General features: G+C 31.8%; 1 protein-coding gene across 3 annotated transcripts in view; it reads right to left on the bottom strand.

Annotated features, from left to right (window-relative positions):
• Positions 1 to 353: 353 nt before the first annotated feature.
• LOC124529859 overlaps positions 354 to 20,848 on the bottom strand; it is a 158,217-nt gene continuing 137,722 nt past the window's right edge. For all 3 annotated transcript variants that reach the window (XM_047103788.1, XM_047103790.1, XM_047103791.1), the window contains 5 exons: positions 9,128 to 9,283; positions 8,417 to 8,569; positions 7,785 to 7,924; positions 6,914 to 7,130; positions 354 to 5,896 (listed from right to left, as the gene is read on the bottom strand). In XM_047103788.1, the coding sequence (XP_046959744.1) occupies positions 5,726 to 5,896; positions 6,914 to 7,130; positions 7,785 to 7,924; positions 8,417 to 8,569; positions 9,128 to 9,283 (837 nt within the window). In that variant the 3' untranslated portion in view covers positions 354 to 5,725. The remainder of the gene's footprint in view (positions 5,897 to 6,913; positions 7,131 to 7,784; positions 7,925 to 8,416; positions 8,570 to 9,127; positions 9,284 to 20,848) is intronic.

The raw sequence follows: 20,848 nt of genomic DNA, 5'->3' as shown, positions 1-20,848 counted from the left end.
AAAATCTGAAGCATATTATCATTAAACAAAAGAATATTGGTGTTATACTCTTAACATTACTAATACTGATAATAAAAAACAACCAGCATTACTTCATTGCATATTATTTTGACTAACAAAAGTAAGGGTTATATATATAATTATTACCTTTTAGCACCAATGATTCTGTAAGAATAATAACTTCATATCTCACTTGTAAAATATTAGCAACTGACATATGTAGATGCCACAAACCGCTCGGGTTTGCGGTGAGGTTCGAGTTTTACAGAATACCTCTACAGTATCCAGAATTATATTATAATTAAGACATACTTCATTTCGGTGGGAGGTGTTAAAGAAAAACAGACGTGAACTATATTTCTGTTCTAATTTATTTGATTAATCATCTGCTCTATACACATGATATGCACCAATGCCTATAAATAATATAAACGATGTATGACCAATAATGGTATGACAAAACAATTATATACACACCAAAACGAAACAATTGCATTCAATTTCACGTCATATAAAAACTTTTTTTTCATCATAACTCGTGTAACTTATTGAGCGCAATGACATACATTATTTTCAATTATTACAAAAAAGGTTTTATATAATTTACATATCAACACGTCATCGCTCAACGGTAAACTTTTCATAATCAACATTAAATCACAGAGATCATTCTATCAAATCGATTTCACTTGCACCGCAAGGACTACCTCGGACCGACAAAAATGTTTTAAGACACTACGATTTTGTGGCGACACCTAGAAGGAAACCATTAGTGTCCTAAGGCACTTTTGCTGGAAGGTACATAACTACACAGGACGCGTTCAAAGGCAACGACTGCTTAAGATGCAAGAAAATACATGAAATTTAAAATGTTTATCATTAGGACAATAAATTAAAAAAGAAAAATACATTTTATGTAGAGTTTGTTTTCTATACCTCTTGATATATATTTTAGTTCAAAATATTAGTTAAGTATATTATGAAGACTCAAGTAAAACCTATAATGTAGTCTAAATTGAAAACAATAACACTCAAAGGCATATTATTCGCATAAATTTACACATTGCAGAAACATCGTTGCTGATTATATCTTATTACACATTTATTTTGTTTTGAATCAGCAAATAAACTCGATTATAATTTAAAATATTGTTTAATTTAATTTATGCGTAAACTATAGACTAATCTTACAAAACTACAAATCATAAAATACACGTAAAGGAACGTTTGTACAATAATAGAGATAATCTTAGTCTTAACGAATCGTAATTTATTGTATATTGAACATTTCCTTGGTCTGCAACTTATAATAGTAGTTAATCGTCAGGCTACAAGCAGCCTTATTTAAAGAACGTAGCTACTTAAACATTTGCCTATTCGATAAAATAATTATTTAATTGCTATTACATCTAGCTTATCATTTGGAATAAATGAAATAAGTAATCAAGTGATTACCTAACCCCGTTTTGATCTGTACGAATGAAAAAAAATATTTAAATAAATCAATGAAAACGGACTCTCATTTCTTGCTTCAATCAAAACGAGGCAATTATTTAGGCCATGAAATATCTAGCCTAAATTATTGTAAGCTATACAAGCGAGTAATATTAGGAAAAGCCACTTCGCGAGCATTAAGTGGAAGCACATAATTTTTACGAACAAATAAAACACATGTTCCATGTTGTATGGTTCAAAATAATTCGAAGATTGGTGCATTAGTTTCGAATATAAATAAAAGAGTTTAAGGAGAATATATTCGTTAGACTGGTAAAGTTGTAAATCCAGTGTGATCTGTGTTTAAGACACTCAAAGCGGAGGTGTAGATAAATATGTTTCCTATAAAAGGTTATATCGTTCTATAAATAAGCAATTTTTGTAAAAATACATTTGATAAATGTGTGATATTCAAAATTTTCAGAGTCGATTTTAGGGTTTATTTACGATTTCGTGTTACGACTCTATAAAATTTAATAATTGTTCGGTGATGATTCAGATAAAAGATTTCTAGATCCAAAATACGTTTATTTGACCCTGAATACTATTTGGCGTCTGCTGGTAGACAAATATAAAATTTTCAACCCTGTCACCAGTTATGTGCGCTTGATATTAATAATAAAATATACATTGAAAGTTTGTCGTGAGATAAGCCTAAAGCAAGATATTGATAAATTGAACGTAACGGTGGCATGGTAATGAAATAATGACGTAAGATGACTTTTCTATGTACACAACACTGTTACACAAGCCAGTAAGTCTAAATAAAGCTCATAATTTTCCTTAACATCTATTTATATTGTTGATTTGATTTATACGTAGTGTTTTATAATCAGAAACGTTCGTGAGAGACACATATTTGAATATAGTCAATATACCGGCTTTATGTCAGAATTTTTTTTTTTAAATTATTTAAGAGACGTAGACTTGCGGAAAAGAGGATATTAAAGAAAATAATTTAATCATCATACTTATTAATACCGATTTCCTTTGCCATTTAAAAATGAATATTATGAATACTTATAATTGTGCTTCAGAACAGAAATCTTATGTTGTTCTAAATTTAAATAGTTTTTTTTAACAATTTGGATTGGTACGAGCGTACATTAAAATATAATAACCGTAACTAACGTACAATTAAACTATTTTAAACTTATTTGGAAAGGAAATCTGTATGAAAGTATGAATAAGTAACTCTAAATCGGAATATCACTTATTTCTTTAGACTCTTAGCAAGGTACATTTTTATATTGTATTGTAATATTTGAATGTTTCATACACATGTGTAATTATAGTACCTACTTTCATAAGGAAAAAAGTATATTTTGTTGTTATAGGCTAAAATAATGCAAAAATATCAACAAAATATTGGCAAGTATGTTACAGGTATTTAAATAATTTAGACAAATACAAAAAAGCCTTTCAACGAAAGAAGCCAATTATCAAATCTTATGCCAAAAATAATCAATAAGTAATTGACAATTCTTAGATTTAAATAATCCAAAACAACTACACATCTGATTACGAAGTTATAATTGACGAAACTAATCAAAATTTTTTACCACACGAATATTTCATTGATCATAGAAGTTTTTTTAAACCATTGAGTTATCACGGGACTATAATTTTAAAGCTGAGCCTCAAATATCGGAAAATTGACAACTTTGATGATGAACAAAAATTAGAATATCGATAATTTTGTTTCTATTTTTACTAAGTTCCTTCTGTTCTTCCTTAGATCGGTTAGAAATGTCAATTAATCAGCTACAAAATTTTAACTGATATACCTACGAATTATTGACGATTTATTTTTATTCGGCGTGTATAAAATTTAAACAATTTTATTTATTATTATTTTGGCTATTATTTATTGAGTTTCATAAGACTCTCAAACAAATTCAGTGAAAACAAACGATTACGATCTTTTCTTGGAATTAGATTTTAACTAAAATATATATAATTCTTTATTCGAAATCGATAAAGCAAATGTAAATTAAACGCCAGAAACAATGGCATAGACATAGAGTTCCGTGATAGCTCCACAGATAATAAATAGTTAATAAACACTTGTTTGAAGTGTCCCATCATAAATATATACTAGCTAAATCTGCCGATATACATTTAAATATTCACTACGAAGGGTGCAAATATTTCTAAAATATATAATATATTATATAAACAGTATTTGACTATAACGTGCCATATACATTGCACGTTCAAAGTCCAGTTATTTTGCTAAATATTATTAAGTGTCATCAAAACATGAACAAATTGTTTAAAAAAAATCGAATACTGAATTAATGATGTTAAAAAAAATGTGTTTACTTATAATTACACAAATAAACGAAATCAAATTCGAAACGTTCACATTACAGAATAGTTTTAGTCATTAGATTTTTGAACTAATTTCGATATTATAAATACTTATGAAGTATAAAATAATAACAATAGAAGTGCTTAATTACATATCAAATGATAAATCGCGATTATTTTTCGAATAGCAATACATCTAAACACGTAATAATGTACTAGAAGGTACATAGTCGTTTCTTACAAACAATAACATTACTGTCAAACAGTATTAATCACTATACACCGAATATTTTATCAGCTACTTATAAATAATTTTATATATATATTGGTGTCTTTGCGTAGTTCAGGCGCCAAGTAAAAATAAATATATCATCTGTTATAATTTCTGTTATTAGTAAATATGTCAAATCCGTGAAAATATCTATCAATTCCGTTTTATAGTATCGCGATTTTTTAATAATAAAGTTAAAATGATTTGTCAATATCTCGTATATCTTGTACAAAACGAAAACAATTTCGAATTAATTTATTTTATATAAATTGTTTGATAATTAACAATAAAATGTTCTTATTTAAATCTGAATAAATATCTTTAGATGAAAACTTTAAAAATAAAGAGTCCGGGAGATTATGAATAATATATATTGCAATTTTCTTTCGGTAAAACATAGACTAAATTGCCATAGACATTTGTATATTCAAACTTTTTTATGAACGCAAATTGAAAATATACGGTCCTCAAATTTGATGGCATAGACTTACGATTACTCAGCTGAGATTACCGCTCATGCTATGTTAATGGGTCACATGAATTTAAGCACTTGTTTCTTCAATTAATTTGTGAGCTTAGTGGGAAGTTGGACTAGATATATGACAAGTCATTGGAGGGAAAGTTCGTAAGTCAAATTTTCTTGTTGACGCGTATCAACTAACATAGAGAGGTTATGTAGAGACTTTTCTAATCGTTTTGCATAAATTATAGAATTAGCGAAGTCATAGGAAGTTACTTTATTAAAAAATAATAGTGCCAAATTATTATATCTTTGTTTTAAGTCACTTAGTTGTATCGTAAAATAGTTCATCATCAATCATAATTAAATAATTAAAATACGTGTAAAATAGAAATATACTTTAGGGATTTCAACTTTTGCCTCAAGGACATAATAATATAAATCTAATTTATCTATAAAATAAATATATGTATATTAAATATATTTAATATTATATACAAAACACTCGGCGAATGAACTACAGTCGTTTGTTTGACATAATTAAATAAAATCAACGCACATACGTCATAACACTTTATACATCAGTTAACAATCATTATTGTCAGTTATATAACTAGTTATGTATTTTTTTTATATTTAAATATAAATTCGCGCTAGTAATAGGCAGTTTTAACACAATTATGTTTATATTATATATTTACTATTTAATATCGAATTACGATAAGGTGCGGTCTTTAAAGAAATATTAATTTTGGTTCAATTGGTTTCATTAATTGAATCTTCGGTTCGAAATCATTCTTGTAAAATAAATTTCGAAGTGATGTATTAATTTGGATGTATTAAATATTAAAACGCAATAAAACCGCACCTCGTACCGTCTGAACGACGTTTGCGTTGCGATGGATGGAACTAGCACATTCAGTATTAAAACTCTACGGATTTACAAACAACGCTTAAAATACAACACGATTTCTATTAATAATTATTATGAATTATATTATCCGTTGCACTACCAACTAAAAATCAAACACTCGTTGCAAAACGCAGTCGTAATAACCGAAACTTATACATAAGAATATCAAACGTGCAAATCGAACTCGGTCTCACTTCACGCCGCGGGACGTCAGCGCTACGGGTCGAGTTAGTGATAGTTCGTATAAAAAGTATTGCGAGTGTTTATTGCTTGGTTAGGAGCGTAACTGCGCGGGGCTGAGGACGAGCTCGCCGTCGGGCGCGCCTGCGAAGGACACGTTCCGCGGGGGCGGCAGCTTGCCCCCTCCCGCTGGACCGGACCCCCCCGCGGACGGACCCGCCGCCGTCGACTGCAGCGACGGTGATGGCTTCGGCTGTGATCCCGCCTGTAATCGTAGATAGTAATAATGATCCCTTGATCGTTACTTACTATACTATATTACAACAACAACAGCCTGTAAATTCCCACTGCTGGGCTAAAGGCCTCCTCTCCCTTTGAGGAGAAACGTATTCCACTACGCTGTTCCAATGCGGGTTGGTAGAATACACATGTGGCAGAATTTCTATGAAATTTATCACAGCAGGTTTCCTCATGATGTTTTCCTTCACCGCTGAGCACGAGATGAATTATAAAGACAAATTAAGCACATGAATCAGCGGTGCTTGCCTGGGTCGAACCCGCAATCATCGGTTAAGATGCACGCGTTCTAACCACTGGGACATCTCGACTCTTTACTCTTTACTATATTAAAGTGAGCTTTAATTTGAATGGTCTGAGAACAAGACTATTCCTTAGGACCATAGAGAGAATTATAGTACTTAGATTATTTATAGTTAGATAGAATAGTTCACTATTCTCACCAGTTGTGGCGATATACGAGTATAACTTGAACTTGGGCTAAGATAATTAAATTGTTTTTTTTTTTTTTTTTTATTTAAAATACAACATCCACAGGCTCGCAGATGCCCGTGCCTTTTTTTACATTTTATATTCAATCACATTTTGGCGTTTTATATTTATACTAAACATCAGCAGATCTTCGCTGGAAATCATTTTTGTCGTCTTCTTGGGAGACGTGGCCCACACTGATTTTTTATTTTATTTTTTTTTTTTATTATTAAATAATATATACTAATGTATAATTAATAATACATAAACTATAATAAATAATATATAAATAAAAATATATAGCAGTATATGTGTTCGAATTACTACAATCCAGCGGGTCCTGGTCCGCGTTTGATCAGAGAGAGCACGGCCTCAGCGACTCTGATGTCGCGTTTATGTATAGATATCTTGAGGCTGTATTAAAATAGAATAGTTCACTATTCTCACCAGTTGTGGCGATATACGAGTATAACTTGGACTTGGGCTAAGATAATTAAATTGATAAATGTCGTACCGGCTGCACAAGCACCGTTTGCGGCTGTAGATGCGTCGTGGTCGCGTTGGCGGTGCGGTACCGGCGCAGACGCTCGTCCTCCTCGCCGCTGGAGAGGCTCGACACGTCGCAAGAGGACGCGTCGAGGCGCCTCGCGGGCGAGCATTGTGCTGGTCCAGCTCGTGCGCTTGCGCACCTCGCCAGTGGCATCTCTTCGCCTTCCACGCAACCGGACAGTCTAGAACACATTGTTATGAATGTTTATTTTTAATTTATTTAATAAAAGTGGAATTACCACCATCACACCACCGATTATAATTATCATATAATTGTGATTGAATAGTTTGAGGTATGCTATGATGAAAATATAAAACTTGTTAATTATATTATAAACTTTTCAGATCCCTAAATTTAATTAACGCTAAAATTAATTAATGTTTAGTCGATTGCTGTTATTATACATTTATTACTTAACATTGATTTCGTGTTTTATCATGAGTGATGACATCTTTTTGACCGATTTCGGCTTAGTTTGTTAATTGTCATCAGAGACTAACAACAGGATACCGTGCATAAGGGTATTATATATAAGGGCTCACAGATCCTGCAATGCTTATTCCTATTTTCAATATAAGATAAACTCAAATTTTTTTTATCTCTCTATTTAAACAACAAGAAATTCAATGTTAAATTATTTTTTATGATTTTTAATTATGAATCTCTCGTATATCCATTTATCTATTAAAATTCATAAAGTGTTATTAGACAATCATGACTACCATATAATAGTTAAATATTAAGTTAAATTTATCCCGATAGGAATCCGTGTACTAGACCAACAACAAAGTTAGTAATGTAAGTACTAGTATACGAATTTAAATACAAGTTTTACCTTCTGCTCTCCTTGTGGTTGGTCCTCCGTCTGCAGCAAGGCTTGGCAAATATACAGAACATAATACGTAGCAGGCAACACGCCAGCCCCGCCACGATAAGCGATGGGCCCACGAGTCGTAGTGCTGGCGTTTTGAAACCCTGGAACGACGCAAGTTAAAACTTTGAGGCGAATTGGCTCAGTGGTCAGAGCACGTATCTAAAACGATGATTACAGATTCAAACCCAGGCAAGCACAATTTTCATGTTCTTAATTATTTTTATAATTAATCTCGAGCTTGGCGGTAAATTTTATAATTCATTTCGAGCTCAGTGGTAAAGGAAAATCAATCAACCCACATTGGAGCAGCGTGGAGGAAAATGTTCCGAACCTTCTCCGCAAAGGAAGAGGCGGCCTTAGCCCAGCAGTAGGAAATTTACAGGCTGTTACTAAGCGACTACTACTATAAAAACTTTAAAATAAGAAATTTCTCTTTGATATTCCTATATGTTGGTCGTAAAAACTAGCAATTTATCAAAGCAATCTTGATATTTGCAACACAAATAAAATTCTGTCCCAGAATTTATGTCAAATATAAATCAAAAAGTCATATGACATTTTTGTCATTTTATAAATGTGGGTCTCCCACTAACCTTGTCTCCGGTGCCGACGAAATACACAACAAGGCCAAGAGCGAGTATTGCGAGACCTGCATACAGGAGTCTTGCAACTCCCCAGGGCTCCCCGCTCGCACCTTCCCCCTCCCCGTCGGAGTCCGACGATGAACCGTACGATGCATCGCGGACCTGTTATAATTAGTTTTATTAACTTTTCTAATATATAACGTTAATAATTGCTAGATAATTTTGTCATACATTATTATGGACTATTGTAATATAATCTAATTGTGTTTTATACATGACTGTAGGTCTGTATATCCGTAGAGAAAATATATAGATTACAGAAGAGACTGTTTTGGTCTTTTGGTATCATAACCTGGATAATTACTATTAAATTTATTTTTTATTTGATCTAATCGAAATTGCTCCTAAACGTTTTGATGTAAATTTATTATAACAAATAAGTAGGTAACTTGCTTGTATGTCGATTGAAATAGTGCTCATATTAATCTATTATTATCTTAGTAAATTAAGTAACTATAGTACAACTTATTTGTAACTATTATAGTTATTATTATGGCGTTGATTTTTTTTTCATTTTTTACGTTTTTTGATCAATAAATTTCACTAAACCCAAATAGATAAATATTTGATTCTGCTTAAATTTTTAAGTTATATTTTCATTTAACTGTGAATTTCTGATCTTAAATACACATAAATTAACTATATTAAAGAAAATCTTACTCGATTGGTACGATGCCATTTGCCGCGCGGGTCTCGTCTCGCGCCCGGGTGGTCGCCGAGCACGGAGCAGCGGCGGGCCGCGCCGCCCGCGCCGGCTCCGCCACCGCCCACCGACAGCGCCGCCGCCTCCTGCCAGGCGGCCCGCCCAGCTGCGCACTGAAACATAAACAATGAGAACTAAGTTTCAAACACATTTTTGTTATTTGCATTGTACTAGTATTTCATTCAAGAATCTAATAATTAGAAGGTAGAAGTCACTATTTTTGGAAGGAAGAGACTTATTTAGCGCAGGCAGGCAGATCAACAAATGCCATGTCTGCATTAAGGCATTGGCACTGTTGGAGCTGAAAGAGATATTAAAAATTAAGCTTGTTTGGTGTTTCATTGTATATAATAGAACTTTTCATCCAATTCTTCCCTATATTACATGCATATCTGAAGCCTAAATGAAAGTACGAAGAGACTGAACATCGTAACTAAAATTCTTCCTGTTCCGTATCTTGTACAAAAGAGATTTGATATCATTATCGAATAAATAAATTATTGTCACAGTACGACATTATCACTCGTCGTTGTAAAAACAAGTCACGATTTCGATAAACATCCAACGAGAAAATATTGGCCAATAACCAGTGGATTTGAAACATTACTCGCCTATTGGCTCATGACAATATTTCTTATTTTATTATTGTAGTCGTATTATAAGGTCGATACTTCACCGTCGTGTTTGCAGCTTAAGTAGAAATTTACGACTTTCACATATGCTTAATAAGAGCGGAGATGACCCATTGGTTAGAATACCTGAGTACACAGAATATTGTGGTTCAAATCTTGGATAATACTACTGTATTTTATGTGTCTTTTGGTCGGTGTTTCGGTGTTAATGTTATATGAAAGTTTGCGACATTTATTCACGGTCTTCACCATCGTTATCTTCGCTAACCATTTTTGACAGTTCCATTCATAACTTCATTGAGATATTTCATTGTGTCTAATCAAGAAATCTTGAGTTCCAGGTGTAATGTGTGTGAATATTTCCAGTTCTGGTATTTATCACAATCAGACGAGATTATGAGGCAGACGGAGGATATGTATGGGGATAGTAATAATAATATTTCACATATATGTAGTTATCTGAAATGACACTATGAAATAAATACTCGTTTTTCCACAAATGTGTGCCGATTTTAAGATTAACCCTTTAATTTGGAGACGTAAAACTTTAACGAAGATTACTATTTCTAAAGCCAGATAAAGCAATCAATCAACTAATCTAATTACCAGGGTTTTATCTTAATATGTGTGTGTAATAGTTTTCGTAACATTGAATAAATTGAATAGTAGGTACATTTCAACTAAATGTCAAATTAGATATATAAAAGTAACGTAGTGACGAGAAGCTTTACTCTTGGAGTAGGATTGACGTTACCGCTATAACCGTAGCGGTCACAAATAAAATCCTCTATAAGGGCGAAACACTCGTATAAACAATGTCGTCTAGCCAACGGAAACGACCACTGTCATTATTTGGAAGTCTTTCCGAATCTGTGGTGATTTATTTGGTTTTTATGATAATTTGTATTTGTTTCTCTTAAGCCCTTTGTATATCTCTAAGCTATTTGTGTACAAATTGCTTTTCTTTAGTGTGGAAAAAACGCTGCGAATTCACGCCATAAAATGATCAGTTGTTTTTACTGCATAGCAATCAATCATCTACTAATAAAGTGTTATGCTACTGAGAATTACTGAACTCAAAGTCCGATTCTATTTTTAAATCATTATCTTTGTAAAACCCCTTTTTCTAAAGTACCTTTTGTTTGGCTTACACCAATAAACGTTGTGACGGTAATTTTTTAAGATATTTACGTGGACTTGCAAATTGGCTTGATGGTAAGTAGTCACCACTAAACGTAGGGCACTATCTGCGTAAAGCACATAAAGCCACTGGTGATGCCATATTCTTTTCATTCGTGTCAGATTTGTCGTTCCATCGAGTTATGAGTTATGAATCTGTGTTTGCTTGTGACTTTCGTATTTGGTATGTCTCCCTTGAGAGGCCCGGCTGAGGCCGAATTTGACCAGCAGTGCGATTCTGTAAGAAATCATTTCGTATCTCACCTGTTTAATATTGACACGCCAATCTGATACGTGTATTCAATAAATTGTATAATTATTCAAGTCGATATCGTATAACACAATTTGTCATTTCAAGCTGGTGTTCTGCGGTGTTTTTTCTCGATAGAGAATAGCCCTTCTGGATGATAAAACTAGAATTTATTTAAAGACCCATTTTGCAGTATAATGTTTAATTATCTCATTAATCATTAATAACTTTATTGAAATGTTATAATGCACGCAAGTAACCAGTGTCTATTACATTATTAAATTGTAATTAATTAATTATCTGTGGTTAGTTTGCGAGTGAGAGTAACTGACCGAAAATAATTAATATTTACAACGGATTCGATTTAATGGCTAACTTTGTTATAAAGTTATTTTAATTAATAAGGAACTGTGTGTTATTATGATTGATGTTTTACAATTATATTGTAATAATCAACTTTATTAGATCGTCTTAGCTTAGAATTTCACTCGAAGTGTTCTTTAAATAGTTTTTTTTATGGTATAGGTTGGCGGACGATCATATCGGCCACCTAATGGTAAATGGTCACCATCACCCATAGATAATGAAGCTGTAAGAAATATTAACTGTTCCTAAGATATTATATCCCTTGTGCCCGTAGTTACGCTGGTTTACTCACCTTTCAAACCGGAACACAACAATACTGAGAACTGTTATTTGGCGGAAGAATAACTGATGAGTGGGTGGTACCTATCCAGACGGGCTAGCACATAACCCTACCACCAAGGCATAAAGCCCTACCACCAAGAAGCCCTACCACCAAGAGTTTACCTTAGGTACCAAAACATTTGACAATCTTAACACCAAAAAATGCCATGTTATGGAAGTTCATCTTCCAATAAACCTCCTTTGAATTGGCTCTTACCAGTACTGTTTAGTCGTCATATCACTTAGATTAATTAAAATTACCACAAATTCAGAATATTACCACCGCGAAGAACCAACAAGATAGAAGAGTCAGTAGTGATAGTTATTTAGTTAAGTAGTTCGATATATAATATAGTATAGGACATCGAATATCTGAATAGTATATGGCATCGACTGCGTTTCTATGAAAATTTCCAAAAACAAAATTGCTCTCTCCGGTTAAAAAATGATCTGGATTTATAGGTTGATAGCTGTTTAAGACTAAAAATTAAAACTGGTCATCGAGTGCACCTTAGAAGGATAATATAATAGAAGGTAAGATTGGGGAAAATCGCTGAACAAATTCTCATAAAAATGATAAAGAAAGTGTTGTAGACAATATTTATTCAATTATTGGTATTCGATATTACAAGTATCATAAATGTTTTTGGAAATAGTGCACAGGAGACCGACTCAAAGAATTTGTTAAATTAAATTTACAGTAAATGTAACAAGTTATGCGGAGCACATATGATAAACAGCCTATTAGATGCATGCCACTGATATGCGAACTAAAGTCCTACGGTTGCCAGCTCATAAAACAGAGCAGATGCAACAGGCGAACGGTGCTTTGAACGGTGTGCCATCATGTGCCAGATGACGCATACACTCAAATATTATTGATAAATTATAATATTCAATATTCTCTATGAATAATTAATAACTCTTCTTTTTAATAATAACCGGATACCAAACCTATTGTTTATTAAAAAAAAAGGGGACAAGTGCGAGTTGAACTCACGTGAAGAGGGTTCCGTACGATGTTACCTATCATGTTTTTTTAAATCTGAAATATTGGTCGTAGAATGCTCATTGTGGGCTTATTTTTTTCATTAAATATTCATCTACAAACCGATTCAACAAAACTTAACATTGGAGTTAAAAAATATGTTCTCCCACACATTCCACCTGCAAATGTAAGTTGATACGCACAATATTGAGTGATTTACCATGTTATTTTAATATCATGGACTTCTTATAGGTTTTCCTATAATCTATAAAGAGAAAACTAATTTCTGTATTTTTTTCAAAATTTAGGTACAGTAGTTTCGGAGATAAGGGGGGGGGGAATGGTCAATTTTCGTCTATTTTCTTGAATAACTTGGAAACTATTTATTTTAAAATTACAAAAAAATACATTTAAGATCTTCTCAACAAGACCTTTCATTTGATATGCCACACAATGCAGTTTTCAGAATTTTTTTTTAATTTTCCCCTTCCCCCCACAAATGACCCCCCATATACAGATTTCATCTGCTCACGTCACACCTCTGTATTTGGGTTACAGGAATTGATATGTATACCAAATTTCAACTTAATCGGTCTAATAGATTCGGAGATAATTGATTGTAAGCGACGGACGGACAGACACACGAGTGATCCTATAAGGGTTCCGTTTTTGTATTCAGACGTACGGAACCCTAAAAAATCAATGGCTTAGAGATAAAGGAAAAAATTGTGAAGAAAGCTTCGTCTTTCAGATATTAATCTGCTACATAATTTTATTTGCCTTTTGGATCAGCTCCTACTAGGAGAATGACAAAAGAAGAGGCCTAAGCCCAACTGTGTGATTTACATTTATAGATTAATATTTTTAATAAAGAGAAAACAAATAGCGTCGTCCCGGCTTCGCACGTCAAAACCTTTTAGTGTTTCTTTAGTTGTGCTTGTGTTGGATCAATTTATCTATTAAGAAAAAAACTATCAAAATCCGTTATGTAATTTTAAAGATCTAAGCATACATAGGGACAGACAGCAGTAAGCGACTTTTTATACTATGTGATGAATATAAAGTAAACAATGAAACAAGTCTGGGGTTTCAAGTACAGTGAAATGGATTTACCTTTTTTTAAAGAATAGGTACTAGATTAATGGCAATTGTCAAGTGTAATTACAATAGATTTACTATTCTAATTTGTATGTAAACGTAGGATAATTACATAAATAATTTATTGCTGCTAAGGGGCTAACTAAGTGAAGAACGATCGATTTGTGTATAAAAATAGTGCTAAAGTTGTACAATTAAAGAAGACTATGAAAAATAGTGTAGCTGGCAACAAGCTTGGAATACAGTTCTTCTGTATGGAGACTACCTTTAACCACGTGAATTAATCTCAAAGAAATTACCGTACAGCACAATTTATTACTATAATATTCGAACCCCTCTTTCCCATTGGGTACATTGGGCAAATGCCCAGGGTCTTGCGATCGATAGTACCTCCTTAGATCGAATAACTTAGTATAATATAAATATGTAATAGTTAATAAAAATAAATCTATAACCTTGCTTATCTAGAGATATTCTTAAGATGTCCAGTAGTTTAAAGACGGCACTGATATTAGTCCAATGAGATAACGCGACATGGGAATCGAACGTGGGACCGGAGCTATACTTGGTAAATGATCTGCAACCGTACAAGCTACGCGTTAAATCAAGGACGTAAACATTATTACGTTACAGTTATGGTATTTTTTAATATATGAATTGCGTGTGGATGTTAAAACTATCTAATATACTTAATTCATAATTATAATAAGATTAAGTTAGGCTTATTAACAGCTACCGATTAGTTTCCGAGACTGGATTTATGTAATAAAATAAGTCAATAAAAATTGAAATGTCAAAAAATATGAATTGTCAAAAAGAATCATATTTCATTATCGTTGTAATTGGTTATTTTGCAGCGCGTGCTGATTGAAACTCATGAGGTATGCATCGTTCCTCTCGCCGTCCATGGCCCGAAAACCTTGGTATTTAGTATGTGGTTTGTGTCTTAAATTTTAAGAATATAACACCATCTTATTTAAGTATTATATAGTACTTAAATAAGATGGTGAGATTAAGTAAGATTAAGATGGTGTTATATTCTTTATATTAGCTACTATAGATTATACTTGTTTATATTAGCTACAAATCTTGTGTTGTTTAGAACACTTAGAACTTCTGATAATTTGCTACTCATTCGTTTCTTGGTCCGATCTATGGTTTGAAAAAGATCTTCTGGTATATAAAATAGCGACCAAAATGACTCATGATTTAATTACTATCGAAATGAACTCAATCAAAGTCGAAAGTCGCTTAAAAGTTACGGGATAAGTAGCAAACGAAACAACGGTCATAAGTACATAAAGAATGGTAAAGGATGTCGTGTTTGTAACATGGCATTAACTCTGTGACGTTACGTTAATTTCAGCTCCTTCGTGATTATCATAGCACGATTTATAGCTCTAAAAATCCATGAAAATGACGCGTTGGGCGCGCCTCACGCCACATGAACCAAGTAGCTCCTTTAAATTCTACCTTTTTTTACTTACGTAGTATTAGTATGTACAGTGATTATGTACACCTTTCACGTGTTCACACTGCCTATGTAGTGTTTATACAACAATTTCTGAGGTGGTGAAATTGTACTGAATGTTATGCTAAATTTATGGCATATAGTTTCAACTCGTTGTATAATAAAAACGAAGCTTAACATTCTTCTAGATGTAAATTTATATATTTTACAATATTTTAAATGCGAATGGATAGAAATTTTTAAAAAATAAATCATTATATTTCGAATAAGTAATGAATAAATAAAGTAATATTTTACAAGACAAAATAAAATGTTTTTTATTCTACAAGTGCACTACAAAATGCTGTAGTCCATTCATTTTGTATTATTTTTGCCAGTTCTGTCCCAATTTTAAAAGTAAGACAAAGAAAATAAAGGCTGCTGTAGAAGGCTCTGAAATCTACAATTAATTGTTTTTACCTTAGTGCATCATAAAATCTTTTAACATTGATTGATGGGTAATAGGAAAATATTAGTTCTTAAAAATATATATCACGTTGCTTTGGGTATTCTTACTTTAGCTGTGGCCTTATGGGTACCATCCACTCACCAGATAGTCTACTACCACACGGTAATGGAATAGGATACATTGGTGATCACCAACTGTGGTCCCAATTAAATGACCATTCGGTATCAAAATAAATAGGTACTTAATATATTATGTCAAAATTAAACTATTTAAAATTTATTAAAGTTTTGAATTTTTATTTTATTATAAATGTTATGCTTATTTAATGAATGTTTTTCGTTCGAAAGAGTATTCTATCTATATTTGCATTAATGCGCCATTTTTAACGTTTATTTTTAATTGAAGCTCAACTAAGATGAACCTTTGCTTCGATTTCGAATAGCCTTCTCAATATTTATTTTATTATTTTTTAATTTGTATTATTTTTGTTGTTTTCGTATTCTACTTACATCATTATTTACATTAAACAAACCTAAATTACAAAGTCGAGTCAATTATGAGTCCGTTGTCCATATTATTTACTGTCTTACTTGAAAAATGTGTTTTAGACATGCGATGGAATTATGTTATTTCGAATTAAGAAAAAGGTTTGTAATTGTGTGGTCTAATTTACCCGGTAATGACCTATTTTCGTTCTTGTGTACTGTACTCTGGTCTTCGTATTAAAATTTTCTGTTTTGTTCAGTATCACTATATTATTCCTACTTATATCATTGTAATTATAGCATTAAATTTAAAGTTGAACTAAAATACTGATTGGGAAGTCACTGGCCCCTAAGATACGGGTTTTCCTAGTTTAGGGGTACAGGGCCTCTGTGAGATATGTACTTGATATGAGAACAATAAATATATTTTGATTTTGATTTGATTTGATTAATAAAAACAAGTGAATAAAAAAAATACTTTGATATATCTAAGAAGATTATATTTATTCAATTAAAATGGCTTAAATATTGCTACGTAATTTTTTTTTGCTATTAAATAAAACAAACTCCTACGCTGATGATAAAAAAAAATGTTTCATTAATGCCGTTGTATGATTCAATGTTGTTGCTTTTTCAAACAGAATTTTGTGAACTCGTTTTGAGCTAAAGACATTAGCGACAATCAAAGTGAAAAGGCCACACTAGAAAAATCGTGTTTTTTCACTACTTCAAAAAGATTTAATCGCTTTCAAAGCAATTCAGCTCTACTATGTTGATTAACGACTTCGAATTAATCAACAAATATTCCTAAATTAAAATAGTCTTATATGAAAGAGTGTTTATAATATAAACTGCATGTAAATTTAAGCGTATTGTTGAAGTCATAATAGCAACTATAACGATGTCAATTGAGTCAAAATTAAAAGAGCACCTTTTGCACACATTCATATCCCGAAGGAATGGCATTCCGATTCCACTTGCAAAATAAATTATGTAATTTTGGAATAAAAGGGTTATACACACTACAAACACTAGTTCTTGGATTTGACTATAAATTAAGGACTTAATGATAGATATTAAATGTTTTAATAGGAACATTTTCGTATGAGGAATAGATGGTTTCCAAATTGGAATATAATGATGATGATGCTGCCCAAACTCATTTCAACCATTCCGGGAATTTCCATAGAAGACTAAAAGAACAGGAATTACAGGGTACAAGTGTGTTTGCAATGACAATTACTCTCTATTCGCTCACTTATTATCTGTTAGGATGGCATATATGACACTAGTGGAATGATTTCAGACAAAGGATAAACGTCTATACATACGTGACAAATACTGGCAAGTTCCAAATTGACCGTGTTGACCAACATTTTTAACATTCCAACCCAGAATCAAGGATGTTCAAATGTATCGCTTAGCGACTACAAGATCATTAGTCTAAAGATATTCAAAATACGACAAAATATTTCTCAAATGTACAAATTCAATAAATGTAATAGCGATCCACCCCGGCTTCGCACGGATGCAATATTGATACTAAATACACTACACAGTGTTTTACAACGTTTATTTTTTTTTTATTACACATTACAAACTGCTATTTTTTATTTTAGTTTTATATATATTAAATAATCAATGTATTTAAGGTACTTCATTTGATAAAGATTGAAAATAGCTCATTATTTCTTCTAAAAAGTAAATAACAAAAATGGTTATTGGGTTATTCCTAAAAAATAGATATATATGATTGCAGAATTCTTTGAAGACCTTATTAAAATGTACAATACTGTAGTACATTATTTTGGTCTATCTCGTAGGGTTCATTCGGCATTTGCAATATAAGCCCAAATAATGTTTTATTTTGCGACATCACTTTAAAAACTTCTAATATTGTAAGTGTTTCTTCTATGCATATATTATACATACAAAATTTCCTCTTGAATCAATGTATCTATTGAAAAAAAACTTCATCAAAATCCATTGTGTAATTTAAAAGATCTAAGCATTCCTAGTGACAGACAGTGGTAAGCGACTCTGTTTGATATCTATGTACTACTATGTAATAATTATATACTATAAAATCATAATAACGTATAATTTTGTTTTCTATATATTTTAAAGTGTTAAAATAAACCAATTGCAAAGCTTTGTTTTGTAAAAGTAACAAGAACAAACTGCACGTCAGTTTATTTATGTAGCTATAGATTTTCCGCCGTACCAGCTATGTGCGGTTACTGATTGAAGATAACCCGGTATTGACTCGCGCTACAATCAAAGCGTATAAATACACAATGAGTGTATTTATTCCGGGTTTTTAGATAATACAGTATAACTAATGTTTGATTCAAAAAGAGTAACTACTGAGTTTGTTGCCGGTTCTTCTCGGTAGAATCTACTTTCCGAACCGGCGGTAGCTTCACTTAATTGTTAAATGCCGATTCAAAAGTGCTTGTAATAGCCCACAATAAAGTTTGTTTTTGATTTAGATTTTTGATTTTTCATAAAAAAAAACAGATTTAGAAATATGTATATGTATTTTACATAGTTAAATAAGTGGTTGTCGAAAAGCAGTTTACTAGAATATTGCCGAGGAAGTTACATTATGTTGAAGGATAATTATTATTGCTTTATTTTGAGACTCGAAATAAATTTTATAAGGTCACTAAAAGATTTACATGCTTATAAAAATCCTCTTAAAGTTATTGAAAACATGATATTTATTTTGTATTACTATAATTTGGAATTGAAATAATACAGTTATATTAATTTTTAGGTGAATTCAACATTGAAAGTTGAATAACATTTATTTTGTATTAAATAAATTCCTTAACACGCTATAAGTCAATTTCACATGAAACTCATTAATTTTACACGAAATATGAAATTTTGAACGATATTTATACGATCAATTTACCTACCATGATTTTATGAGTACCATACGACATTAAGATATTTTAGTAATTTCTCGCAGATTTATTAATTATTGACGTCGTACAGTTACATTGAAACATAATATGTAGCTCTAGCTCTTAAGTATATGACAATATAAATTTCAGCTACTTTAAACAAACTGATTGAAGGGCCATCTAGATGGATACGCCTCTCTCACGGTTATTGTACCGCGAAATAATGATAATTTGTATTGTTGGCTTCCTCTTTGAATTGTAAGCGAGCCGAGTTGGCCCTACTCCGAAATCTTAGTCCACCTTATTTCATAAAACCTTCTTCGTGAAATAATTTAATGTTTTTTTTTATAGTAGTCGGTCAAACGGTGCCAAAGAGTTTTAATATCAAAAATAAAATACGAGGAACATATATGTACGATCATTAGAATTTTTCATATGTACAATTTCATTGAAAAATCTTGAATGACGTAAAAAATTCACAGAAATATCGTGTATTATGTGAAAAATGTATGAAGTAAACAAATATGTTTGATTCAGTCGCGGCTCGGCGTCATTTAACCTGCGTCTTTTGCTAAGTAGTGCAGAGGATTACTTTCCAATTTGTGCTTTTGAAAAATGAATTTTTTCCTCCCGGGAAATATCAATACACGTAATCAGCAAACTAGAAGGTGAATGTATTTCGTAAAATGCGCTGTTCAGTTCGTATTATGCAGATGGGATGTTTGATTTTAGAATGGAATTTTGAATTCAAATTTAAACGTCTAGAAATCGAATTTTGAAATTAGAAGTTTTAATTTTTGTTCAATACTTTTTTGTCAATCGTTAAATTTTTAATAAGATATATAAAACAAAATGTAATTATAAAAATATATTTGATAGTGTGTAATGTCTTATATAACGTTTTATTTTATTTTTCTAGATTTTTTCCACTATTATTTGTTTATTTATAGATTTAGTTAGAGTGTCACACTGAAAAAGAAAAAAAAAAACAAACCAGTATTTTAGATACTACATCTTGGTGCGCATGATGGCTACGCTTGACACTTACAACGTCATACTTTATTAGTGTGCGTGTACTTAGTGATGCGTTTCAAGCTTTGGTAGTCTATCTATACATAGATATATCAAAGATAACAATAACTAAATTATTCAGAGCATTAAAATATAGTAAACTAGCCACTATTTTTAGCGAAAAATCTTTTTCGGTACATATTTGTAAGGCCTCCAATTAACCGAGAGCCGTGGCGTATTTACTGTTTCTATTTGCCTTATTCGTTCCGAACTCAGAATTCTTGATGATATTTTCCTATACGTATGCACGGAATCAGATATTTTGCTTGCATATTACAGTGATGCGCATCCTATCGATTTATCAATGTCAACACCTGAGCAAACTGCATATCGAAGAAGAATTTCAAATTTAAATTTATTTCAAATTTGTTTAACAATTTATTCGTCTTATCGATATTTCAAAAATGGAACGGAATGTTTGTTTAGATTACATTAGCACTAAAGCACACTGGTAACT

This window comes from Vanessa cardui, chromosome 5 (genome assembly GCF_905220365.1).
Source record: "Vanessa cardui chromosome 5, ilVanCard2.1, whole genome shotgun sequence".
Taxonomy (NCBI): domain Eukaryota; kingdom Metazoa; phylum Arthropoda; class Insecta; order Lepidoptera; family Nymphalidae; genus Vanessa; species Vanessa cardui.
This window is presented reverse-complemented; position numbering and strand designations above follow the sequence as displayed.